This window comes from Anomaloglossus baeobatrachus (genome assembly GCF_048569485.1).
Source record: "Anomaloglossus baeobatrachus isolate aAnoBae1 chromosome 5 unlocalized genomic scaffold, aAnoBae1.hap1 SUPER_5_unloc_23, whole genome shotgun sequence".
In the NCBI taxonomy this organism is placed as follows: Eukaryota; Metazoa; Chordata; class Amphibia; order Anura; family Aromobatidae; genus Anomaloglossus; species Anomaloglossus baeobatrachus.
In genome coordinates, this window is record NW_027441799.1 from 126,375 (window position 1) to 154,281 (window position 27,907).

General features: G+C 46.7%; 1 protein-coding gene across 1 annotated transcript; it reads right to left on the reverse strand.

Moving 5' to 3' along the window:
* Positions 1-212: 212 nt before the first annotated feature.
* LOC142259033 (uncharacterized) lies at positions 213-16,324 on the reverse strand. Its single transcript, XM_075331566.1, has 5 exons — positions 16,214-16,324; positions 15,905-16,084; positions 15,700-15,823; positions 15,503-15,616; positions 213-2,727 (listed from the first exon to the last, which is right to left on the reverse strand). Exons 1-5 carry the CDS (start codon positions 16,289-16,291, stop codon positions 1,427-1,429), a joined length of 1,797 nt encoding a protein of 598 aa, XP_075187681.1. The 5' UTR covers positions 16,292-16,324; the 3' UTR covers positions 213-1,426.
* Between the last annotated feature and the right edge of the window lie 11,583 nt (positions 16,325-27,907).

Consider the following 27,907-nt stretch of genomic DNA (forward strand, 5'->3'; position numbering starts at 1 on the left):
GACTTTTTAGTAAATAAAGCAGTGGACAACCTGAGATTAGTGAATTATCTAAATATAATCCAGTATCAAAACATTTCATGAATGTTCCTAAAGGCTCTCAAAAGGGCTAACAGTGTGCCAGCTAAAAAGGAAAATGAATATTCACTGCTCCCCACGCCATAATCCCGCTCACCTCTAGACAATGAAGCCAGCGCCAATCAAAAGGTGGGCGGTATTGTTAGCGTGGGGAGCAGTGAATATTCCGGTAGCTGACGTCCGCATGTAACTAGGGGCACATGGCAGTAATGTCATGCGCTGCGCCGTTTACATGCTAAAATCACTTGCCGCATCAGAAGAGAACAACGTGCACATGAAGACCGTAGGGATGGTGAGTATATTCATTTATTTTCTTATGTGTGCAGCGTGATGGGGAAATATATACCAGAATGGGCCCAAGTTGAGGGCCATATATGCAAGGATGAGGACATATATACTAGGACAAGGGACATATATACCAGGATGGGGATCATATATACCAGGATGGGGATCATATATACCAGGATGGGATAAAGATGGGCAACATATATACGAGGATGAAGGACATATACACAAGGATGGGAGACACATATACCTGGAAGGGGACCAGGATGGGGGATATTAGTACAGAATTGGGTCATTTTATCCCCGTAACAGTGTCAGCAGCAGATCACCCTCCTTAACAGTGCTTCATGACTACATTTTTTGCGTCAATCTTTTTCCCTATATTCTGCCTTCAAAATCTAGGTGTGTCTTATGGGCCCAAAAATACGATGTTTAAAAAGAGAGAAAATGGTTCTTTCCCTCATCAATTCTTACTTGAGCAATCGTAACCAATTTTTTTATAAAACCCTTTGAATTATGGTACATCATGATGGCTTCTCCTGTGTGACTCATCTGACAACAGGACCTGATTAGTCTTAAAAACATTTGGCAAATTCTGAAAGCAAAAATGGCTCCTCCGCTCTGTTGGTTTTCTGATGTCCGCAAGACTTGATTTACCAGTTAAACATTTCAATTATTCACAACATGAAAAAGGTTCCTTCCCTATGTGGCTTCTTCACATGTTTAACAAGATCTGATTTATGAGAATAACATTTTCCACATTCAGAACATAAAAATGGTTTAATTTGTGTGATATTTTTGATGGTGAACAAGACTTAATTTCATATAAAACATTTACCGCATTCTGGGCATGAAAATGGCTTCTCTCCTGTGTGAGATTTTGATGCACAACAAGTTCTGATTTCCAATTAAAACATTTCCCACACTCTGAGCATGAATATGGCTTCTCCCCTGTGTGATTTTTCTGATATATAACAAGATGTGATCTCTGAATAATACATTTCCCACATTCTGAACATGAAAATGTCTTCTCCCCTGTGTGAGATCTTTCATGCCTAACAAGATCTTATTTCCGAATAAAACATTTCCCATGTTCTGAATATGAAAATGGCTTCTCCCTTGTGTGACATCTTTGATGCCCAACAAGATCTGATTTCCGAATAAAACATTTTCCACACTCTGAACAAGAAAAAGGCTTCTCTCCTGTGTGAGATCTTTGATGCACAACAAGTTCTGATTTCCAATTAAAACATTTCCCACACTCTGAACATGAAAATGGCTTCTCCCCTGTGTGATTTTTCTGATGTGTAACAAGATGTGATCTCTGAATAAAACATTTACCACATTCTGAACATGAAAATGGCTTCTCCCCTGTGTGAATTCTTTGATGCTCAATAAGATCTGATTTCGGAATAAAACATTTCCCACACTCTGAACATGAATATGGCTTCTCCCCTGTGTGAGTTTTCTGATGTGTAACAAGATGTGATCTCTGAATAAAACATTTCCCACATTCTAAACATGAAAAGGGCTTCTCCCCTGTGTGAATTATTTGATGGTCAACAAGATCCGATTTCCAAATAAAACATTTCCCACATTCTGAACATGAAAATGGCTTCTCCCCTGTGTGATTTTTCTGATGTGTAACAAGATGTGATCTCTGAATAAAACATTTACCACATTCTGAACATGAAAATGGCTTCTCCCCTGTGTGAATTCTTTGATGCTCAATAAGATCTGATTTCGGAATAAAACATTTCCCACACTCTGAACATGAATATGGCTTCTCCCCTGTGTGAGTTTTCTGATGTGTAACAAGATGTGATCTCTGAATAAAACATTTCCCACATTCTAAACATGAAAAGGGCTTCTCCCCTGTGTGAATTATTTGATGGTCAACAAGATCCGATTTCCAATTAAAACATTTCCCACATTCTGAACATGTAAATGGCTTCTCCCCTGTGTGAATTGTCTGATGTGTAACAAGATGTGATTTCTGACTAAAACATTTACCACATTCTGAACATGAAAATGGTTTCTCCCCTGTGTGAATTTTCTGATGTCTCGTAAGGTTTGATTTCTGAATAAAATATTTCCTACATTTTGAACATGAAAATGGTTTCTCCCTTGTAGGAGCTGTTTCATGTTCCAAATCCCTTCTGTAACTTTTATTTTCACAATTCTGTGATAAATCTGAATTTTGGTCTTGTTTGAAAAGGTCAGATGATAGAGATTTCCGAAGAAGGACTGGAGGTATATCTGGGACAGCAGCATCCTCTTCATATGTAGCATGTGTGATACTTTCATCATCTGTTTTAAATTCTGAAGATATTAGATTTCCATCTGAACTCCCGATACAGTCATCTGCTAAAAAATAAACAAAATGTTATTATTTAATGATATTATTTTGAAAGTACCAGAAATTAAATTAGGAAACAAATTATTCTGAATTTGTTGTCCAGTTTCGACATCTAAGAGTTACATCTTCGGTAATTGAGATCTCCCATTCCTAGCACCAGTTCTCTGGAATGTGCTATAGTAAATAATCTGATTGATTGTCAACAAGTGACTCCAGGATAATGAGGAACAGGGGGCTCCTATACTGTCCCTCATTATAGGGGACCCTAAGCTATTCTTAACCTATGGATTACCCCTGAAGATGGAGCTGCTGGAGTCCCATGCCTTACTAGTCTCCTGACTAAGGGGAAGGAGTATGATGGAAATATAGAGTAAGACAGATGGGACACATTGCAAACTCACAGAAATAAACAGTGAGAGACTAAGGAGAAAAGCAAGAGCAGAAAGGCAGCAACAAAAAGACAACAAGGGTTAACACCACAAAAGCTCACTGTAATAATGCACAACAACCACCGGTAAGTCTGGATTACAACCAGGGCCGGCTCCAGGTTTTTGTGGGCCCTGGGCGGAAGAGTCCCAGTGGGCCCCATAACAACGCAGACACACACATACGTACACGTACATATACATATATAAAGACAAACTCACAAAAATACATATAAAACAGACAAATCTATACATTCATATACACTGACATACATAGATACATATCATACATGCATACAGACACACGCACAGCTCTGCTGCATACATACAGAGACACACACTGCTCTGCTGCATACATACACACACTGCTCTGCTGCATACAGACAGACACACACTTTTCTGCTGCATACATACATACGGACAGACACACAAACACTGCAGCTACATACAGACACACACATACTTCTCTGCTGCATACATACATACGGACAGACACACACACACACACACACTGCTGCTGCATACATACAGACACACACATACTGCTCTGCTGCGTACATACGGACAGACACACACACACACACTGCTGCTGCATACATGCATACATACAGACACACACATACTGCTCTGCTGCATAAATACATACGGACAGACACACACACATACTGCTTTGCTGCATACATACATATATACAGACACACACATACTGCTCTGCTGCATACATATACACAGAAAGACACACATACTGCTCTGCTGCATACATACATATATACAGACACACACATACTGCTCTGCATCATACATACAGTCATATGAAAAAGTTTGGGCACCCCTATTAATGTTAACCTTTTTTCTTTATAACAATTTTGGTTTTTGCAACAGCTATTTCAGTTTCATATATCTAATAACTGATGTAATATTTCTGGATTGAAATGAGGTTTATTGTACTAACAGAAAATGTGCAATCTGTATTTAAACAAAATTTGACCGGTGCAAAAGTATGGGCACCTTAACATAAAAGTGACATTAATATTTTGTAGATCCTCCTTTTGCAAAAATAACAGCCTCTAATCGCTTCCTGTAGTTTTTAACACTAGAACTACTGGACTCGTAGTCACAGAGGAGAAATACATAGTGCGAAGTAGTCAAAATGACTACCTCAGTAGTTCTAGTGTTAATGAGTTCCTGGATCATGGATGAAGGTATATTTGACCATTTCTATTTACAAAAGAATTCCAGTTCAGTTAAGTTTGATGGTTACCGAGCATGGACAGCACACTTCAAATCATCCCACAGATTTTCAATGATATTCAGGTCTGGGGACTGGGATGGCCATTCCATAACATTGTAATTGTTCCTCTGCATGAATGCCTGAGTAGATTTGGAGCGGTGTTTTGAATCATTGTCTTGCTGAAATATCCATCCCCTGCGTAACTTCAACTTCGTCACTGATTCTTGCACGATTGTCAAGAATCTGCTGATACTGAGTTGAATCCATGCGACCCTCAACTTTAACAAGATGCCCATTGCGGGTGTGGCGCCCCAGGACCTGGTCGCCACAACAGCATTCCCCTCCCAAAGGGTTAATGCTGAGCCTGGAGGTAATTGGGAGGTCCATTGGCCAGCAAGTTTAACATCCAACGCAGTTCTCCCTCCGGCCAGCAGGGGGAGCTCTGAACCTGGAATTCCAGGGAGCATTCCTTAAGTCTGACCTGAGGGAGGAAGTAGTGTTCAGTCTGTAGAGAGAAGTGAAAGGAAGCAGACGCAGAGTGTGCTGTCCTGTGGATCTGGGGCCTAGAGCTGGAACAGCTTGGCCCAGGGAAGCAGGAGTAGCAGAGAGGCAGAGAAGAGACTCGGACATCGGAGTCTGTGGCCACCAGGGCTTAAAATACTCCCTAGTAGCCGAATCCGAAGGGCAGGAGAGCTGCAAGCACCTGGCCCATAAACAGCCCGAAGGTACAGCTGCAGCATCAGGGCCCGGTGTGGACTCCAGCAGAGAAGCACCAGAGAGGTCCTGCGCAGCCTACCACAGAGGGAAAGGGACGTACCACCGGTCCCAGCAGCAAAGAGGGCCATTGCTGGATTCACAGAAGCAGGGTCCTATCAAAACAAAGAAAAGAACAGGAGTAGGCCTCATACTCAGCTGGCCAGAAAGATCACCCCAAGTACTTCCAGGCCGACCGGATCCCCATCACCACTTGTGACGGTCTCCCAGGACTGGACTGTTCCTAAAGTAAAAGAGGAGAAGGTAAAGAGACTGTTGTTTGTGCCTGGTTCTTTCATTGCCTGTCGGCCCTGCACCGTGTTAGCCACACAACACCATAGACTTTCACGAGCACTAACAGTGTCCCCGGGGCTCCGCTCCACCTGTGGGGAGCAGTACCACCATTGCTGCCGTATCATCACCCCGGAGGCCTTACACAGCAGCGGCGGCTTAATAGCCGCAGACCACAGGTGGCGTCACAAAACAAATACTTTAATTGCTCCCAAGTCACCAGCCATATTAAACTGACACCCACCAGGGCCACGGAGTCGGGCCCCGCCACCACTGACGTCCCCCGGACTAGTCCGGCCCGGCACCGGGTGTCCCATAGCCCTGGGGTGGGCGAGTCAATTTTGGCGTCACAAACAGGATTTCGTGCCCGGTCCCACCGGGTACTGTGCGCCTGCAGAAACTGTGCTTAAAAGACTGTGTTACTGTTTGCAAACTGCTGCCGCCATTAGCCTCGCCGAGCGCAGGAAGAAGGGGGGCGTGCCTGACAAAGAGCGCGAAGGGCCGTTAACCCCGCGCTACCCGGAAGAAATTTTTAAAAGTGAACGGAGCCTGGTGAGGTTCACTAAGGGGGAGGAAGATGTCCGACTCAGAGGGAGAGCAGGTGGCTGTGGTAGCTCAAGACGCAGCAGCACCGGCCGATGTAATCCCAGTCACCGTCACCCCAGCCCCCCGCTGTAGCGCCGGTAATGCCGATCACAATGCCGTACATCCCGGGAGCAGAATGGCTGCCGCAGTACTCCGGGGAGTCACATACCCTGAGCGACTTCAGAGAAAGGCTGCACAGCTTGTTCCGGGTGTATCCGCTGACTGAGAGCCAGAAGGTGGGCATATTAATGGGGCAGCTAGCCGGCGCGGCCCAGCGTGAAGTCAAGTCCTGGCCTGATACAGATAAAAGGGACAGCAACCCAGATATTGGCCAAGTTAAAGAGTACTTTTGACACCCGCACCGCTGCAGAAATAAAGATGAGATTCTTTGGGTGCAAACAACGGGCCACAGACAGCATAAGGGACTATGCCTTAAACTTGCAGGAGGCCCTGAGAGCAATTAAACAGGTGGACCCAGAGAGTGTACGTGAAGAAGACAAACTCCTAACCGAGCAGTTCATAGAGGGGCTCCTGTCAGATGCCCACAGGACACAGCTGCGTATCATGGTCCTGCAGAACCCTGCTCTGGACTTTGCAAAGTTTAAGGACCAGGCCATCCGGGTACTGAGAGAATCTACACCGAGTGACCCAGTACCCCTCCGGCCTCTTGCTATCACGTACCCAGGGGTGGTGCCTGCAACACGAGCCGCTGCAGGGGCTGAGGCGCAGTCCCTGGATAAGGATCCCGCTGCAGAGCTCAGACAGCAGGTCCAGGAGCTGACCAAGACTGTAGCTGCCCTTGCCAGGACCGTGTAGTCTCTACAAGTGACCCCATCGCCTGCAAGAATCGAGTTGGCCTCCAGCCCAGATGACGTCCCATGGATGCGACAGAGGAGGATTCCGCCGACCCGAGGAAAAGATACAGACCGGTATGATTCAACGGGACAACCGATCTGCTGCCGCTGCAGTCAGGCGGGCCATATTGCAAGACACTGTCCTTTAAATGGTCAGAGCCTGGGGCCAGGAGCCAACCCCCAGGTGTAAGGAAGCCCGGCTCAACCCCCAGTCGCAGCAAGTATGTGGGAGGACGCCCGGTCCTTCCTATTGTGCTGGATGGGATCCCTTTGAATGCCCTCCTGGATACGGGGTCCCAGGTAACAACCATCCCTTATAAACTGTACAAAAGATATTGGGCTGATTCAGACATTGACCATGGCCCAGATGATGATTTAACAATTGTGGCCAGTAATGGTCAGCCCTTACCTCAAATTGGGTATAAAGAAGTAACCATTAAAGTGGGGCGGGTAGAATTGCCATGTCAGGGGATGATAACTGTAGATATTGATCGCAAAGAATCTGACCCACTGCTAACCATTGGTACAAATGTGATAGAAAATTGTATTGCCGAAGTGATAATTTTGTTGCAACAGGCGTCTGAAACTGCCAGCTCCGGGCAGCAGCGTGCCCTACAGAGGGAGATCAGAGCCCTGATGAGGAGGCAGCAGGTAGAGCTGGCCGGAGGAGAAATTGGCAGTGTGAGGGTAAGTGACCCCCTCCCCATTGCAATACCCCCAAGAAGTGAAATGTTGATATGGTGTCGGGCAGCAATAGGCCTCAAGGGTCAGGATTACCAGGCCTTGGTAGAACCGGTGTATTCAGACAGTAGGCCTGGAGTCCTGATAGCCAGAGGGGTAGCAGACGTCCGCAAGGGGAGTGTGCCCGTCCGTGTCCTGAATTGTGGGGAGGAGGAAGCCAAATTGCCCCGGTACGCCACTGTAGCAAAACTGTACACTGTCAGTAACAATACCATTAAAGCAGTGGAACCCTTGACCCCGTCCGACCAGGCGGAAGACAATGGCTCCAAGGGGCAGCTGGAAGACTGGTGCCAAAAATTACATGTGGGCACCGACTCCACCCCCTCACACCAAAAGCATGGGGTTTACTGGGTGGTACAGGAGTACGAGCGGGTCTTCAGCAAACACCCCCTAGATTTTGGGCAGGTAAAAGGGGTTAAACATCAAATCCCCACGGGTGATCATCATCCCATTAAAGAGAGATACCGCCCTGTACCCCCAGCACAGTATCAGCGTGCCAAAGAAATGTTACGGGAAATGAAGGAGGCTGGGGTTATCAGAGATAGTTGTAGCCCCTGGGCAGCTCCACTAGTGGTCGTAAAGAAAAAAGATGGTACAATGAGAATGTGCGTAGATTACAGACAAATTAACCGCATTACACATAAAGATGCTTATCCACTACCCAGAATAGAGGAGTCACTAACAGCCTTAAAGTCAGCTATCTATTTCTCCACCTTGGATCTCACCAGTGGGTATTGGCAGGTTCCCGTGGCAGAGGCGGACAAGGAGAAGACTGCATTCACGACACCAATGGGTCTCTGCGAAATCAATTGTATGCCGTTCGGGCTCTGCAATGCCCCAGGGACATTTCAGAGATTGATGGAGTGCTGCTTGGGCCATCACAACTTTGAAACCGTGCGATTGTACCTGGATGACGTCATAGTCTACTCCAAGACCTACGAAGATCACCTGAGGCACTTAGCAGAAGTGTTTGAGTCCCTGTCGGAGTATGGCCTGAAGATAAAGCCGTCCAAATGTCACCTCTTAAAGCGAAAGGTACAGTACCTGGGTCATGTGGTCAGCGCAGAAGGTGTGGCACCTGATCCGGAGAAAGTCACCGTAATCAAGGACTGGCCAAGACCCACCACGGTAAAGTAGGTGCGGCAGCTCCTTGGGCTGGTGGGCTACTACCGAAGGTTCATTGATGGTTTCACAAAGATAGCAGCGCCTCTTCAAGATCTCCTGGTGGGCCAGCTGAAGCAGGCTAAGAAGCAGAGCCCTCCATTTGAATGGAACAGCCAAATAAAACATCTTTTGTCCGGCTGAAAGGGGCTCTCACGGGAGAAGAAATTCTGGCCTACCCTGACTACAGCCAGCCGTTTGTACTGTATACAGACGCCAGCAACGTGGGACTGGGAGCAGTTCTGTCCCAGGTGCAGGGAGGCAGAGAGAAGGTGATAGCTTACGCCAGTAGGAAGCTTCGGCCCACAGAAAGGAATCCAGAAAACTACAGTTCCTTCAAGCTGGAGTTCCTCGCTATTGTTTGGGCAGTGACTGAACGCTTCAAGCACTATCTGGCATCGGCCAAGTTCACCATCTTCACGGACAACAATCCGTTGACACATCTGGCAACAGCCAAGTTAGGTGCGTTGGAACAGCGATGGATGGCCCGGTTGTCTAACTTTGACTTTACCATCAAGTACCGGGCTGGCAAGAAGAATAACAATCCTGATGCGCTGTCCAGAATGCCTCACTTACCCGAGTCTGGAGAAGACCTGGATGAACTCGAAGAGATAGAGTTATTGGCTTTCCATCACCAAGGTGTTTCCCAGTGTGAGCATGCTGTAGGAGTGAAGCGCTCGAGCCAGCACGAGGTCTCGGTCAACCCATTACTCCACCATAATTGGGAAGAGACACAGAACGGTGACCCGGCCGTGCGATTGGTCAAAGAAAAGCTAGCACAAGCTGAGACCCATCTTAGTCCAGACGCTCCACAAGAAGCCCAGCAGTTGTGGAAGGAGAGGGGACGACTGTTCACCTACCAAGGCATGCTCTGCAAGAGATATGTCAACTGGCGAACGAATGAACTTGTCTGGCAGATAGTGGTTTCACAGAGGGATGCTCCAATGGTCCTAGCAGCTTACCATGATAAAGCAGGACACTTCGGGTGGAAGAAGTTGGAGACCCTACTCCGCGATCGGTTCTACTGGGTGCACATGAGAAAGACGATCGAGAAGTGGTGCCGAGACTGTGGTCCGTGTAACCTGCGGCGGAAGGATGATGCCAGCCAGAGGTCTCCCCTACAGCCAATTGTCACGAAGCAGCCCCTGGAGTTGGTGGCCCTGGACCACGTGAAGTTAACACCAAGCCGGTCAGGCTATGTGTGCGCCCTCACCATTGTGGACCATTACTCTCGTTTCCTGGTAGTAGTACCTGTGAAGGACCAGACAGCCAGAACAGCAGCTAGAGCATTCCAGGCATACTTTTGTCGGCCTCACGGTTATCCGGAAAGGGTACTGACTGATCAAGGTCCTGCGTTTGAGGCCGAAGTGTTCCAAGAGTTCTGTAACATGTACGGCTGTAAGAAAATCCGAACAACACCGTACCACCCCCAAACCAATGGATTGTGCGAGAAGATGAAACATGTGGTTATTGATATGCTGAAGACTCTACCTCTGGAAGAAAGAAACCAATGGCCAGAGAAGTTACCAGATCTGGTAGACCTGTACAACCATATCCCAGTAAATTCGACCAACTGCAGCCCTGCTTACCTGATGCGAGCAAGACCTGGCAAGTTACCTGTAGACTTTGAGATGGGGACTGTGTCACCTGAAGCGGTTCAGGAGATAGAAGATTGGGATACAGAGCGACAACAGCAGTACCGCAAAGTCCAGGAATGCGTAGAAAGGAGCCTGTCCCAAGCAAGAACGAGACAAGAGCAGAACTACAATCAAACAGCCCCAGCAACTCCCTTAGCACCTGGAGAACAGGTCCTCAAGAAAAAGCGGAGGGCGCATAAATTAGATGATCAGTGGGAGAATGAACCCTACACCATTATTCCCTCCAACTTTGACAATAGTAAGGTATGCCTCATAAGCAAAGATGAAGGCAAGACCTATCAAGCAGTTTCTCGAGACCGCCTGAAAGCGTGCCCTGAACGGTGCAGAATCCAAAGAGAAATGGAAGAAGTACAAGGAAGTCCCCAAAGTCAAGAGAAAGAGGGGGAGATGATCCAAACAATCCTTGGAAAATTCCCCAAAACTTGGACCCGAATAAACAATGCCATAGTGGTACCAGTCTTGACGTTCCCGCAGTTGGTCGAGCCAGAAACAGAAGAGGTTCCAGATCCACCTCAAGAACCGTCCGCTCCAACACAAGATGACACGCCAGCAGTAGAACAGGAGGCTCAACCCCCTGCCAGTGGTGAACCTGCTGTACCCTTGGCGAATCTGAGACCCCGTAGGCAACCAACATGCATCCCTGTCAGGGTTAGGCCTACCAATAACACGGGGGGGGGGGCAGACACTCCAAGTAGTCAGAGACAAACCCCAGAGCCACGCCGGTCCCAACGTAGCACTCGGGGACAGCCCCCTCCAAGGTATAGAACATAGAAAGTAAAATACCTAAACAGAATATATAGAGTTAGTTGAAATGTCTTGTATGTAATGTTTTGTTTTAGGTGATTAAGTAAATGGACAATTGGGCCACTGGACTATGGGTGGCCAACACCTAGCTGTACATAGTTAGCACCAGTGTGCTCAGCACCCCTGAAGAAAAACCCGTCCGGCGTGCATAGAGTGGGGTCATCAATGCTCTGACGCACGCCCAGAGCCTACGTTGGGGGTTTTATCGCGGCAGGTCCCCCATGGAGCAGTGTAATGGACACCCGGCAGGGAGCCACACTGGACTCTTATAATTGTTTAAGGTTGTAACATGTATGTCTTGTTTTGTTTTCTACAGTCCGGGAGTACTGAATTTAACTAAGGGGGAGTGTGGCGCCCCAGGACCTGGTCGCCACAACAGCATTGCCCTCCCAAAGGGTTAATGCTGAGCCTGGAGGTAATTGGGAGGTCCATTGGCCAGCAAGTTTAACATCCAACGCAGTTCTCCCTCCGGCCAGCAGGGGGAGCTCTGAACCTGGAATTCCAGGGAGCATTCCTTAAGTCTGACCTGAGGGAGGAAGTAGTGTTCAGTCTGTAGAGAGAAGTGAAAGGAAGCAGACGCAGAGTGTGCTGTCCTGTGGATCTGGGGCCTAGAGCTGGAACAGCTTGGCCCAGGGAAGCAGGAGTAGCAGAGAGGCAGAGAAGAGACTCGGACATCGGAGTCTGTGGCCACCAGGGCTTAAAATACTCCCTGGTAGCCGAATCCGAAGGGCAGGAGAGCTGCAAGCATCTGGCCCATAAACAGCCCGAAGGTACAGCTGCAGCATCAGGGCCCGGTGTGGACTCCAGCAGAGAAGCACCAGAGAGGGCCTGCGCAGCCTACCACAGAGGGAAAGGGATGTACCACCGGTCCCAGCAGCAAAGAGGGCCATTGCTGGATTCAGAGAAGCAGGGTCCTATCATAACAAAGAAAAGAACAGGAGTAGGCCTCATACTCAGCTGGCCAGAAAGATCACCCCAAGTACTTCCAGGCCGACCGGATCCCCATCACCACTTGTGACGGTCTCCCAGGACTGGACTGTTCCTAAAGTAAAAGAGGAGAAGGTAAAGAGACTGTTGTTTGTGCCTGGTTCTTTCATTGCCTGTCGGCCCTGCACCGTGTTAGCCACAAAACACCATAGACTTTCACGAGCACTAACAGTGTCCCCGGGGCTCCGCTCCACCTGTGGGGAGCAGTACCACCATTGCTGCCGTATCATCACCCCGGAGGCCTCACACAGCAGCGGCGGCTTAATAGCCGCAGATCACAGGTGGCGTCACGAAACAAATACTTTAATTGCTCCCAAGTCACCAGCCATATTAAACTGACACCCACCAGGGCCACGGAGTCGGGCCCCGCCACCACTGACGTCCCCCGGACTAGTCTGGCCCGGCACCGGGTGTCCCATAGCCCTGGGGTGGGCGAGTCACGGGCAATGGCCACACAGCCCCAAAGCATGATGGAACCTCCACCAAATTTTACTGTGGGTAGCAAGTGCTTTTCTTGGAATGCCGTGGTTTTTTGCCTCCATTCATAACGCCTTTTTGTATGACCAAACAACTCAATCTTTGTTTCATCAGTCCACAGGACCTTCTTCCAAAATGTAACTGGCTTGTCCAAATGTGTTTTTGCATACCTCAGGCGACTTTGTTTGTGGCGTGCTTGCAGAAACGGCTTCTTTCGCATCACTCTCCCATACAGCTTCTCCTTGTGCAAAGTGCGCTGTATTGTTGACCGATGCACATTGACACCATCTGCAGCAAGATGATGCTGCAGGTCTTTGGAGGTGGTCTGTGGATTCCTTGACTGTTCTCACCATTCTTCTTCTCTGCCTGATATTTTTCTTGGCCTGCCACTTCTGGGCTTAACAAGAACTGTACCTGTGTTCTTCCATTTACTTACTATGTTCCTCACAGTGGAAAATAACAGTTTAAATCTCGGAGACAACTTTTTGTATCCTTCCCCTGAACAACTATGTGGAATAATCTTTGTTTTCAGATCATTTGAGAGTTGTTTTGAGGAGCCGTTGATGCCACTCTTCAGAGGAGATTCAAATAGGAGAACAACTTGCAAGTGGCCACCTTAAATACCTTTTCTCATGATTGGATACACCTGTCTATGAAGTTCAAAGCTCAATGAGGTTACAAAACCAATTCAGTGCTTTAGTAAGTCAGTAAAAAGTAGTTAGGAGTGTTCAAATCAAGAAATTGATAAGGGTGCCCATACTTTTGCACCGGTCAAATTTTGTTTAATTGTGGATTGCACATTTTCTGTTAGTACAATAAACCTCATTTCAATCCAGAAATATTACGCAGTCCATCAGTTATTAGATATATGAAACTGAAATAGCTGTTGCAAAAACCCAAATTGTTATAAAGAAAAAAGGTTAACATTAATAGGGGTGCCCAAACTTTTTCATATGACTGTACATACATACAGACAGACAGACATACACATACTGCTCTGCTGCATACATACATACATACATGCATACATACATACAGACATACACCTTGCACTGCAGGGCCCACACACGCGGCTCCGGGGGCCAGCACATACGGCTTCGGGGAGGGTAAGGGGGGGCAGGGCATAGATCGGGTGGGGCAGAAGCCCATACAGTTCACCGGGGCCCATAAATCGGGTAGCGGGTAGAGCACATACAGATCGAGTGTGGGGGGGGTGGGGGGGGGGGGAGTGTGTCCCACATACCGCTCAGGTCACGGTGGAGAGGCCCACAAAGTGCCGGAGAGAAGCGCTGTTCTGGGGGTCGCTGGCTGGCACTGCGCCTCCTTCATCTGTGGGACCGAGCAGGACGCCGTGCGGTAGCTCCACCCACAGATGAAGGAGGATGCAGCGAACGCTGTGGTCTGCGCGCCTTAAAGGGACGGCAGCCACAGTTTCCTGCCGAGGACTGCGGTCCCCGGAATTCGGCCCGGGGGCAGCAGAACTGAAGAGGCCAAGTGGACCCCCCCAGCTCTCAAGGGCCCCGGCATTTGCCCGGGTATGCTGGATGCTGACGCCGGCCCTGATTACATCACCTCACGAGACCAGTATAGGTAAACTATAGCTGGCAATAATGAAATAGTCCAGCCATCATATACAGAACGGGAGCAAACAATAATTTCTCCTTTACAGCATGTGATCAAAGACATTAACAAGCAGCCCAGCCGAGAATAACTCTTGCTAGCCTGCCCAAGCCTGGGGTTCGACGCCTGCGTCTCCCTGTGCTGCTCACAGGCATCAGAGAAGTTAACATGCAAAGTACCAGAATCTATAATTTCCACAGATCCTGACGCCGCCATGACAGTTGGCAAAACCTGAAAACCTCTCCTTGAAACATTGATCCACAACAGACAAATTCAAAGAGGGGTTTTTTGAAGACGAAAATAAAGACAGATGCTGGAAATTTAACTGGGTTGTCTGGGACTATAACGCTGATGAACCATCCTTAGGCTTTGTAACCAAAGCAGGTAGCAGGGTCTTGCTGTCTGTGCAGATAAACATTAGGGCTCCAATTCATCAAGACCGGCGATGTACACTGAAAAATGACGTCAGGGACTGGAGTGAGATTTCTGGCATAGGGAACGTCGCAGTTTGTTATGAATTAGAGAAACGGCATCACACCCTTCTTCTGCCAAGCTCTGCCCATTTTGGCAAAGCTGGTTAAAATTGGCGTGAACACACACACACCAGCCTGTCTCCTCTTCAGCTTTAGACTCCTGCAATTGAGACCTTTGATTATATGCCGTAATGTCAAAAAGGTCCTTAAGCAGTCCTATAATTGGCAAATAAACACTGGGGCCCCTAGGAGAAAGGGGGACTGTGCAATTGCCCAGTTTGCTCTTAAGAGACCTTTGGTTACATCATGTCACATGACTTTGAAGTCAAAGGTCCTTAAACAATCAACCTCAGAATACAACTGATGTGGTCCCTAAGAAAGTGTGGTCTTGAGAATTTGTGCAGTTTGACTCCTCCTAACGCTGGCCCTGACTGTAACTAAGGCTTACTTTTGGAGTAGGGCTTATATTTCATGCATTCTTCAAAAATCCCATAAAATCGTGCTAGATCTTATTTTTGGACTAGGTTTCATTTTCAGGGAAACAGGGTATTCATGAACCCTCTGCAGGTCTTTTAGTTGCCTTCATAATGACAGATAGAAGGCACTAGAAACAAACAGAAGGAAAGACAATACAGTTGAAAAAACAAAACAAAAACAGAGCAGAAAGCCTAAAGATGTAAACCCAAAATTAGTGCAGAAAGTACATGAGTAGATATCTCTTACTGGATAGAACTAGAGTTAACACATCCTCAGGAACATCGGGGTCTTCTTGTTTACAGTCCTGTGGGAGAAGAGGACGGGGACATCTCTCTGGTGTTGTCCTCTTACTGGATAGAGCTGGAGGAGACACATACAGGGACTGAATTCATTCCTTACATACAGATAATTATAGGCCGTGTGTATTTAGTCCTGTCTATTACCTGGTGATGTGAGGGTCCGGGGAACCTCCATCATGACGTCCTTGTACAGATCTTTGTGTCCTTCTAAATACTCCCACTCCTCCATGGAGAAATAGACGGAGACGTCCTGACACCTTATAGGAACCTGACACATACAATGATACCGTCACCCCCGATCCCTTCATAGCGTTACTGTATAATGTCCCAGCATTCCCAGCAGTGTCACCTCTCCAGTCAGCAGCTCAATCATCTTGTAGGTGAGTTCTAGGATCTTCTGGTCATTGATGTCCTCATGTATCGGGGGGTGAGGTGGAGGCCCCGTGATTGGGCTCAGGGGTCTTCCCCATCCCTCAGACACAGGGGCCTGACAGCGCTTACTAGAGGTCTTCTTCACTACTGTGTAATCCTGGTTATGGAGAGACACAGTAATAAATCTCACTCCAGAGATTTCCAGAGTCCTCACCTCTCCAGTTCTGTCCATCTGTTATTCCCATAGATAAGAATGGTGTAATGTGACGTCATCAGAATCTCTCACCTGTCCAGTAAGCCGGAAGAGGATCTCTAGGGTGAGGTGTAATATCCTCTCCGCCATCTTGACCCTGTCCATATCCATCCTTCACGGGGCAATCAGGAGAATTCTCTTATATAGAAGATCTCCACTGAGAGGATCCGATATTATAAGGACCTGAATGGGAAGGATATTGGCCGATATATAAAATACTGCAGATAATAAGGGAGATAAAATATAATTTGGGTAGGAAAAAAAATTTCAACATGAAATGTGCTATGTAAGTAGTAAAATCGACCAATAAAAGTAGCACATTATTTTTATAGCAATATAAACACAATGAAAAGTGATCAATTATCCATATTGCACCTAGAATGGTATCAATGAAAATGTCTGCTCATCAAGCAAAAAACAAGTCCTCACTCAATTCCATCGACGCAAAAAGAATAATGTTACCGGTGTCGGAAAATGGCGACACAAACTGATTTTTTTTTACAAAAGTGATTTTTATTCACCACTAGAGATGAGTGAACCTGAAGTTCAGTGTCCGGTATGAACTCAGACTTTTCCAAGAAGGTGCGGAGATCGGATGCTTTACGTATGTAAACCACTCTCGCGAGCATCGCTGTGCTCGGGTACGCTCGGTGCTCAGCCCGGTGTGAGCCGCTTGCAGTGTTTGATCGGCTCACACTGGGGATAACAACAGTGTGATCGGATGTAGTGTGCACCATCTATTTTTTTCACCGTACTCTGAATTTTTACTTAATTTCCAGCACATTTTATGGTAAAATAAAAAACTGAGTCGTCTTCAAAAAAACAATCCTTCATACGACAATGTGGGTGGAAAAATAAAAGAGCAGCACAGCAACAAACAAACATAGCAACGGAGAGGATGGCACAGATGGTTACTGTCTCTGCCTTCTCTATCACTGTATATACAGCTCTGTGGTGCAATGCAGCTAGAACAGCGAGGAACCTGACATCAACACAGATATCTGTGTGAGAGCCCATCCACCATTGCTACTTGCTAACTGTAATTGTTTGGGGTCTGTTTTTTGGGGGATGGAGGAGGTGTAATTTCTTTTGGGGGTGCCTGCTTTCTTTAATAAAAGTCGTAGTGTACTTTTTAACTTTTTTTAGTTGCTTGTACATTTCCTTATGGAGCCGCAAGAAGGGTTTATTTTTGGAGTAGGGCTGTTCTGACTTTTGCATTTAATCATCATTCTTTATTATTTGATTTGCTGTACATTTTTTTTACTAAGTTGTACTTTAGCTCCCTCTAGTGACCAAACTTTATCAGCACCAGACTTGTTTTTCATGCCTCTTCTCTCCTTCCCTCTGCGGTGCATTCTGGATAGGAAGTCTCCATTTTCTAATTACTCACATACTGAGGACATTCTCCATTTTATCCCCTTGTGATAGCATTGCTGGTAAGGAAATCTATGTTTGTTGCCATCTGCAGCTCTGGATTCTCTCTGCATTTACTTAGTTAGATTCCAGCTGCTTGTACATTTGTATGTACAGTTAGGTCCAGAAATATTTGGACAGTGACACAATTTTCGCGAGTTGGGCTCTGCATGCCACCACATTGGATTTGAAATGAAACCTCTACAACAGAATTCAAGTGCAGATTGTAACGTTTAATTTGAAAGTTTGAACAAAAATATCTGATAGAAATTGTAGGAATTGTACACATTTCTTTACAAACACTCCACATTTTAGGAGGTCAAAAGTAATTGGACAAGGGACTCTAAGGGCTGCAATTAACTCTGAAGGCGTCTCCCTCGTTAACCTGTAATCAATGAAGTAGTTAAAAGGTCTGGGGTTGATTACAGGTGTGTGGTTTTGCATTTGGAAGCTGTTGCTGTGACCAGACAACATGCGGTCTAAGGAACTCTCAATTGAGGTGAAGCAGAACATCCTGAGGCTGAAAAAAAAGAAAAAATCCATCAGAGAGATAGCAGACATGCTTGGAGTAGCAAAATCAACAGTCGGGTACATTATGAGAAAAAAGGAATTGACTGGTGAGCTTGGGAACTCAAAAAGGCCTGGGCGTCCACGGATGACAACAGTGGTGGATGATCGCCGCATATTTTCTTTGGTGAAGAAGAACCCGTTCACAACATCAACTGAAGTCCAGAACACTCTCAGTGAAGTAGGTGTATCTGCATCTAAGTCAACAGTAAAGAGAAGACTCCATGAAAGTAAATACAAAGGGTTCACATCTAGATGCAAACCATTCATCAATTCCAAAAATAGACAGGCCAGAGTTAAATTTGCTGAAAAACACCTCATGAAGCCAGCTCAGTTCTGGAAAAGTATTCTATGGACAGATGAGACAAAGATCAACCTGTACCAGAATGATGGGAAGAAAAAAGTTTGGAGAAGAAAGGGAACGGCACATGATCCAAGGCACACCACATCCTCTGTAAAACATGGTGGAGGCAACATGATGGCATGGGCATGCATGGCTTTCAATGGCACTGGGTCACTTGTGTTTATTGATGACATAACAGCAGACAAGAGTAGCCGGATGAATTCTGAAGTGTACCGGGATATACTTTCAGCCCAGATTCAGCCAAATGCCGCAAAGTTGATTGGACGGTGCTTCATAGTACAGATGGACAATGACCCCAAGCATACAGCCAAAGCTACCCAGGAGTTCATGAGTGCAAAAAAGTGGAACATTTTGCAATGGCCAAGTCAATCACCAGATCTTAACCCAATTGAGCATGCATTTCACTTGCTCAAATCCAGACTTAAGACGGAAAGACCCACAAACAAGCAAGACCTGAAGGCTGCGGCTGTAAAGGCCTGGCAAAGCATTAAGAAAGAGGAAACCCAGCGTTTGGTGATGTCCATGGGTTCCAGACTTAAGGCAGTGATTGCCTCCAAAGGATTTGCAACAAAATATTGAAAATAAAAATATTTTGTTTGGGTTTGGTTTATTTGTCCAATTACTTTTGACCTCCTAAAATGTGGAGTGTTTGTAAAGAAATGTGACAATTCCTACAATTTCTATCAGATATTTTTGTTCAAACCTTCAAATTAAACGTTACAATCCGCACTTGAATTCTGTTGTAGAGGTTTCATTTCAAATCCAATGTGGTAGCATGCAGAGCCCAACTCGCGAAAATTGTGTCACTGTCCAAATATTTCTGGACCTAACTGTATATTGTCAGGCTTCTGTATGTATGTTCCCTATTGTATTATACACATGCTGATTGTACATATCTCACTGTTCATAGATTCACCAAATACATTTAGCAACGTTTAATAAAAACAAGGCGAAGTCTCCTTATTAGGCTATGGTGGATAAAGCTTTAGCTGCCTGTCAAGCTTCAGAGGCCTCAGGGACCGTGTAGGGAGGACAGAACAAGGGTTTATATTTTATGTATACTCAAAAAAGCCCCAAAAATACTACTAGGGCTTATTTTCTGAGTTGGTCTTATTTTCTAGGAAACAGGGTAGAAAGAGCTGACGGTGCTTCCTCCCCCATACACAGAGGATATGGTCACTGATGAGTCATTATGTTACAAGGGAAGGAAGATGAAAATAAAAATAATGAAATACAGAACTAACCCCCCCAGAATGTGTGAAATATAGGAAGATACCACTGTGAATCAAAATCTTATTAGCTCCAATCAGGTAAAAAACAGCCATATATACAAGATATTAAGTGTTACAAAATAGCTAAGAAATATTTATATGTGGTCATAAACATATAATATGACAGTGTCCGGATTTCAGTCATAGGGATGGCCCCGATGAAGTTTTAGCCATTGCTCAGTATACAGTGATCAGGGGTTGTATGCTCTCGGCACTGACTGAAAGCAGGTTCTAATGCTGAGCGGCTGTCAGTCACTGCAGGGGGCAGGGTATAAGCTGTATTTTTTGTTCTATAAGACGCACCGGATTTAGAGGGAAAAAACGAAAAAAAACCCATGGGGACCGGTTTATAATACGGTGGTGTCTTAACTGAGGGGGGTGGCATCGGTGGTCACAGGAGGCAGGGGCAGTGCTGGAGTAGGCGATGCTGCGGGTGGTGCAGAGGGGGACCCAGATACTCACTGCGGGCTGCGGCGCTGCTCTGTCCTGGAACTCTGCGCTCTGCTCTTTCCTGGGTCACCGGGCTCTGCTCTTCTCTGCGCTGTGGCTTCAAAGAAATGGCGGCTGGAGTTGGCGCCTGCGCTAATGAGAGCTTGAGCTGAGATCTCCATCTGTGCATGTACCGACTCTGGGCGCCATTAGTTGAAGTACTCACCGCCCTTGGCCGCCCAGATGCCCGCCATCGTCTGCTACACAGATGCCGGTCTCACAGATGCCCGCTGCCGGCCACACAGATGATTGCCACCAGCCACACAGATGCCTGCTGCCGGCAATAGAGATGCCCACCGTCGGTCTCACAGATGCCGGACAGTGGCCTTACAGATGCCTGCTACCGCAGGCTGCACAGAGCCCCGCAACTGGCCGCACAGATCCCCATCGCACAGAGGCCCGCAGCACAGCGCACACCATTGCCTCTACCTCCCCCCGGTAAGCTATATTTGGATTTTAAGAAACACCCCTAATTTTCCTCCCAAAGGTTTGGGAGGAAAAGTGTGTCATAATCCAAAAAATACGGTATGTGGAATAACAGGCATTTCCCTTATTTTCCCACCAGTATCGCTCGACATCAGCAATAAAAACTCGATGCTGAAGTTGGTTTCTTATTGGTCCAGTTTCTTATTCGGGGCTGAAGTTGGTTTCTTATTTGGATTTTTTTTTTTACAGGTTTAACAACAAACGTAAAACAATTACAATAGTAAAGTAAAATACAGCGAGGAGTTATTTAACCCTTTCTATAACACCCTTCGGTGCCCACTTTGACGCCGATTTTTGTGCCAGTTTTATAATTTTTGTTGCTGCTTTTCAGTGTATTCACATCCGGGCTCCGAACTGCAGTGGATTATATTGTTTTTATTTTTGTTGCTAAAAACCTGTAAACCCGCCCCCAAAAACAGAAAAAATAATAAGATTCCAACTTCAGCGTCGTCATAAAAATAAACAAAAGAGGACGACAGAAACAGGAAAATGAAACCAAGCAAAGCACGAAAAAAAAGACGCAAAAATTACTTGACTGTTCGAACAAGAAAAAAAAAAAAAAAGAAATTTCAGCTCCTTAACCCCTTAAGGATGAAGCCAGTTTTGGACTTAATGACTCGGCCATTGTTTGTAATTCTGACCAGTGTCACTTTATGAGGTGATAACTCTGGAGCTTCCTTGGATTTCACTGATTCTGACATTGTTTTTTCCTCCCATATTGTACTTCAGGACAGTTATAAATTTAGGACAATAATTTTTGCTTTTATTTTTGAAGAAATCGGAAAATTTCGCAAATTTCAGACCTTTAATTTTTCTGCCCTTAAACTAAAATAGTTAATAAATCCCATTCCCCACATGTCACTTTACATCCGCACAAGTTTTGATACAAAATAATTTTTTGCGGTTAGGAAGTTAGAAGGGGTCAAAGTTCATCAGAAATTTCCAATTTTTTTCAACAAACTGTACAAAACCAGTGTTTTAGGGACCACATCACATTTGCATTTGATGCAGTGATTTTGAAAGGCCAAGGTGACAGAAAATACCCAAAAGTGACCCCATTCTAAAAACTGCACCCCCCCAAAGTGTTCAAAACCACATCCAAGACGTTTATTAACCCTTGAGGTTCTTCACAGGAGCTAAAGCGATGTGTAATGAAAAAAAAATGATAATTTTACCTAAAAATGTTGCTTTAGCTCCAATTTCATTCACGTTTAGAAATAACACAACAAAATGGATCTCAAAGCGTATTCCCCAGGTTCTTCTGAGCGCGGTGATACCCACATATGGTCAGAAACCTCTTTTTGGACAAATGGGAGGAGCCGGGACAGAAGGAGCAATATTTGAATTTTGGTACAGAAATTTGGTTGAAATAGATTGCGGGCCCCATGTAGCATTTGTAGGGCCCCTAAGTTACCTAAATAGCAGAAACCTCCCAAAAGTGACCCCATTCTGGAAACTAGACCCCTCAAGTATTTTATCCAGGGGTATATTGAGCATTTTGACCCCATAGGTAGTTCAGAGAATTTGATAATATTAGGCCGTCATATTGAAAATGGCATTGTTTTTTTTACAAAAATGTTGCTTTAGCACCAAATTGCTCACTTTTTCAAGTGGTAACACCAAAAAGTGCACACCACGGTTTGTTATTTAATTTCTTATGAGCACAGGGATACCCCACATGTAGTCAGAACTTCTGTTTGGAAAATTGAAATAGCAATATTTGAATTTTGGAAAAGTTTAAATAGATTGTGGGGCCCATGTTGCATTTGCAGGGCCCATAAGGTACCTAAACAGCAGAAACCCCCCACAAGTGACCTCATTTTGGAAACTAGACCCCTCAAGGATTTTAGTCAGGGGTATTGTAAGTGTTTTGAATCCACAGGTAGTTCACAGAAATGTTGCTGAAGCAGTAAATTTCTCACTTTCAGACTATGTGTCCACGATCCGGCGACACTGTGTCTAGGATGCAGTGCCAGCTCTCCTGCAGAGATCTGAGTGTTGTCCATGGGAGAATGCAGATGCCAGTGCAGCCAAAACACTCTGAGTCCAAAACGCTGTAAACACTGATTGTGGACACATAGCCTAAAAAGCAAGTATGGGTGGATGGGTGGATGGATAAATAAACAGAGGTAACACACATATAATGTACCACCCCCCTGCATATTCTAAGCTGGCACCATTTAGTGACTTTCATGTGGCACTAAAGGGTGTTTAGCCTTATATTTAGCCAAAAAATAAGTAATTTAAAAAAAATAACGTGGGGGTTTCCCCCATTTTTGATAGCCAGCTAGGGTGAAGTAGACAGCTGCAGCCTGTAGACCCCACCTATCAGCTTCACTTTGTGGGGTGACCTCCAAATTGGATCACCAGCCACTGTTTTTTTAAATTATTTATAAATAAATAATTAGCAAAAAATGTGGGGGTCCCCCCCAAATTGGATTACCAGCCAAGGTAAAGCAAACAGCTGGGGTCTGGTATTCTCAGGGTGGGATGGTTCATGGTTATTTGGCCTTTTCCACCCAAAAATTAGCAGGCCGCAGCCGCCCTTGAAGTGGCGCATCCATTAGATGTTCCAATCCTGATGCTTCGCCCCAGCTTATTCCTTGGTCTGCTGCAGTGGCAAACGTAATATATGGGGTAGATACCAGCTGTGTAATGTCACCTGGCATCAAGCCCTGGGGTTAGTAATGTTGCGGCGTCTATCAGATACCTGACATCACTAACTTAGTCAGTAATAAAAAAAAATGAAGATGACAAAAAAATATTTGAAAAAGCACTTCCCAATACACTCTCTTTCACCAATTTACAGAAAAGAAAAAAAATTCGGTCCACTGCAATCTATTTTGGGGGTCCCACGATGATTCTGTACCTTCCAGAATATGGGGGCACACTCAGTAAACGTATCCTCCATTTTCTGGAAGAACAGCCGCAATCCATGTGAGTAGTGTGGCTGCAGTGACCTGAGAATACTGCACTCACACTACCCCAAGCCAACAGAGTGACCTGCAGTATCCTCGTTCCAAAATATGGGGGGCACACTCAGTGAATGTATCCTCCATTTTCTGGGGGTGCAGGAACTCCATGTGAGCAGTGTGGCTGCAGTGACCTGAGAATACTGCACTCACACTCCCACGGTCCACAGCACGGCAGTGTGAGCTGCAGTAAACTCAGTGTCACTGTGTGCAGAGCCGGCTGAGAGCTGCTCTGCGCGTGCGGCTGACATTTCTTCTGATGACAAGGAGAAGGAGAAGTGGCGGGAGATCAACGTTGCAAGAGAGGTACCGAGGGGCCCGGGGATGACTTTACTGCCTCATCTGATATGTCAGGGGTCCGGGGACATGACAGTTGAGGCAGAAATCAGTGGAGGAGGACGCAAGCAGCCGGCGCGCAACACATGTGATGGCCATGTTAGGTGATCATGAGGGGGAGGTGGACTGAGGGTGGGGGGCACGTTGCCACACTGGGGAGCGAGGGAGGACATTTATCTCTCATGTGACGTTTGATCAGGGGGAGATAAATCATTATTTACCGACCCTTCCTTGTCCTGCAATGTGATCACGATTCTCTGGTGTATACCGGTGACCACGTGACCGTTGAGCGGAAAAACAGCCCGAATCGTGATCTCCAGGGTCTCCGCTGCCCCTGCTAGCCGACACCCCAGAGATTATCTGATGCTGGGGGGCGGTATACACTGTTACCTTACCGCCATTATAATACGGCGATATATAAAAACTGCCCTTCACTACTGACGTTTTACTCCGTACGGCGGTCGTAAAGGGGTTAAACTGCATGTACAAAACAATATGAAAATGATCCCACAATAATAGAGACCCTGCACCTACCTCCACCTGCAGAGCCGCACACAGATATATAATACCCTGCACCTACCTCCACCTGCAGAGCCACACACTAGATATATAATACCCTGCACCTACCTCCTCCTGCAGAGCCGCACACTAGATATATAATACCCTGCACCTACCTCCACCTGCAGAGCCGCACACTAGATATATAATACCCTGCACCTACCTCCACCTGCAGAGCCGCACACAGATATATAATAACCTGCACCTACCTCCACCTGCAGAGCCGCACACTAGATATATAATACCCTGCACCTACCTCCTCCTGCAGAGCCGCACACTAGATATATAATACCCTGCACCTACCTCCTCCTGCAGAGCCGCACACTAGATATATAATACCCTGCACCTACCTCCACCTGCAGAGCCGCACACTAGATATATAATACCCTGCACCTACCTCCACCTGCAGAGCCGCACACTAGATATATAATATCCTGCACCTACCTCCACCTGCAGAGCCGCACACTAGATATATAATACCCTGCACCTACCTCCACCTGCAGAGCCGCACACTAGATATATAATACCCTGCACCTACCTCCACCTGCAGAGCCGCACACTAGATATATAATACCCTGCACCTACCTCCACCTGCAGAGCCGCACACTAGATATATAATACCCTGCACCTACCTCCACCTGCAGAGCCGCACACTAGATATATAATACCCTGCACCTACCTCCACCTGCAGAGCCGCACACTAGATATATAATAACCTGCACCTACCTCCTCCTGCAGAGCCGCACACTAGACATATAATAACCTGCACCTACCTCCACCTGCAGAGCCGCACACTAGATATATAATAACCTGCACCTACCTCCACCTGCAGAGCCGCACACTAGATATATAATACCCTGCACCTACCTCCACCTGCAGAGCCGCACACTAGATATATAATACCCTGCACCTACCTCCACCTGCAGAGCCGCACACTAGATATATAATACCCTGCACCTACCTCCACCTGCAGAGCCGCACACTAGATATATAATACCCTGCACCTACCTCCACCTGCAGAGCCGCACACTAGACATATAATAACCTGCACCTACCTCCTCCTGCAGAGCCGCACACTAGACATATAATAACCTGCACCTACCTCCACCTGCAGAGCCGCACACTAGATATATAATACCCTGCACCTACCTCCGCCTGCAGAGCCGCACACTAGATATATAATACCCTACACCTACCTCCACCTGCAGAGCCGCACACTAGATATATAATACCCTGCACCTACCTCCACCTGCAGAGCCGCACACTAGATATATAATACCCTGCACCTACCTCCACCTGCAGAGCCGCACACTAGATATATAATACCCTGCACCTACCTCCACCTGCAGAGCCGCACACTAGATATATAATACCCTGCACCTACCTCCACCTGCAGAGCCGCACACTAGATATATAATACCCTGCACCTACCTCCACCTGCAGAGCCGCACACTAGATATATAATACCCTGCACCTACCTCCACCTGCAGAGCCGCACACTAGATATATAATACCCTGCACCTACCTCCACCTGCAGAGCCGCACACTAGATATATAATACCCTGCACCTACCTCCACCTGCAGAGCCGCACACTAGATATATAATACCCTGCACCTACCTCCACCTGCAGAGCCGCACACTAGATATATAATACCCTGCACCTACCTCCACCTGCAGAGCCGCACACTAGATATATAATACCCTGCACCTACCTCCACCTGCAGAGCCGCACACTAGATATATAATAGCCTGCACCTACCTCCTCCTGCAGAGCCGCACACTAGATATATAATAGCCTGCACCTACCTCCACCTGCAGAGCCGCACACTAGATATATAATACCCTGCACCTACCTCCACCTGCAGAGCCGCACACTAGATATATAATACCCTGCACCTACCTCCACCTGCAGAGCCGCACACTAGATATATAATACCCTGCACCTACCTCCACCTGCAGAGCCGCACACTAGATATATAATACCCTGCACCTACCTCCACCTGCAGAGCCGCACACTAGATATATAATACCCTGCACCTACCTCCACCTGCAGAGCCGCACACTAGATATATAATACCCTGCACCTACCTCCACCTGCAGAGCCGCACACTAGATATATAATACCCTGCACCTACCTCCTCCTGCAGAGCCGCACACTAGATATATAATACCCTGCACCTACCTCCACCTGCAGAGCCGCACACTAGATATATAATACCCTGCACCTACGTCCACCTGCAGAGCCGCACACTAGATATATAATAACCTGCACCTACCTCCTCCTGCAGAGCCGCACACTAGATATATAATACCCTGCACCTACCTCCACCTGCAGAGCCGCACACTAGATATATAATAACCTGCACCTACCTCCACCTGCAGAGCCGCACACTAGATATATAATACCCTGCACCTACCTCCACCTGCAGAGCCGCACACTAGATATATAATAACCTGCACCTACCTCCACCTGCAGAGCCGCACACTAGATATATAATACCCTGCACCTACCTCCACCTGCAGAGCCGCACACTAGATATATAATACCCTGCACCTACCTCCACCTGCAGAGCCGCACACTAGATATATAATACCCTGCACCTACCTCCACCTGCAAAGCCGCACACTAGATATATAATACCCTGCACCTGCCTCCACCTGCAGAGCCGCACACTAGATATATAATACCCTGCACCTACCTCCTCCTGCAGAGCCGCACACTAGATATATAATACCCTGCACCTACCTCCACCTGCAGAGCCGCACACTAGATATATAATACCCTGCACCTACCTCCACCTGCAGAGCCGCACACTAGATATATAATACCCTGCACCTACCTCCACCTGCAGAGCCGCACACTAGATATATAATACCCTGCACCTACCTCCACCTGCAGAGCCGCACACTAGATATATAATACCCTGCACCTACCTCCACCTGCAGAGCCGCACACTAGATATATAATACCCTGCACCTACCTCCACCTGCAGAGCCGCACACTAGATATATAATAACCTGCACCTACCTCCACCTGCAGAGCCGCACACTAGATATATAATACCCTGCACCTACCTCCACCTGCAGAGCCGCACACTAGATATATAATACCCTGCACCTACCTCCACCTGCAGAGCCGCACACTAGATATATAATACCCTGCACCTACCTCCTCCTGCAGAGCCGCACACTAGATATATAATACCCTGCACCTACCTCCACCTGCAGAGCCGCACACTAGATATATAATACCCTGCACCTACCTCCACC

Coding starts and splice junctions, on each gene's coding strand:
- LOC142259033 (XM_075331566.1), bottom strand. CDS start 16,291: ATGGATATGGACAGGGTCAAGATGGCGGAGAGGATATTACACCTCACC. Junction 16,085..16,213: donor TCTTCCGGCTTACTGGACAG/GTGAGAGATTCT, acceptor CTCCATAACCAG/GATTACACAGTAGTGAAGAA. Junction 15,617..15,699: donor CCGGACCCTCACATCACCAG/GTAATAGACAGG, acceptor TGTCTCCTCCAG/CTCTATCCAGTAAGAGGACA.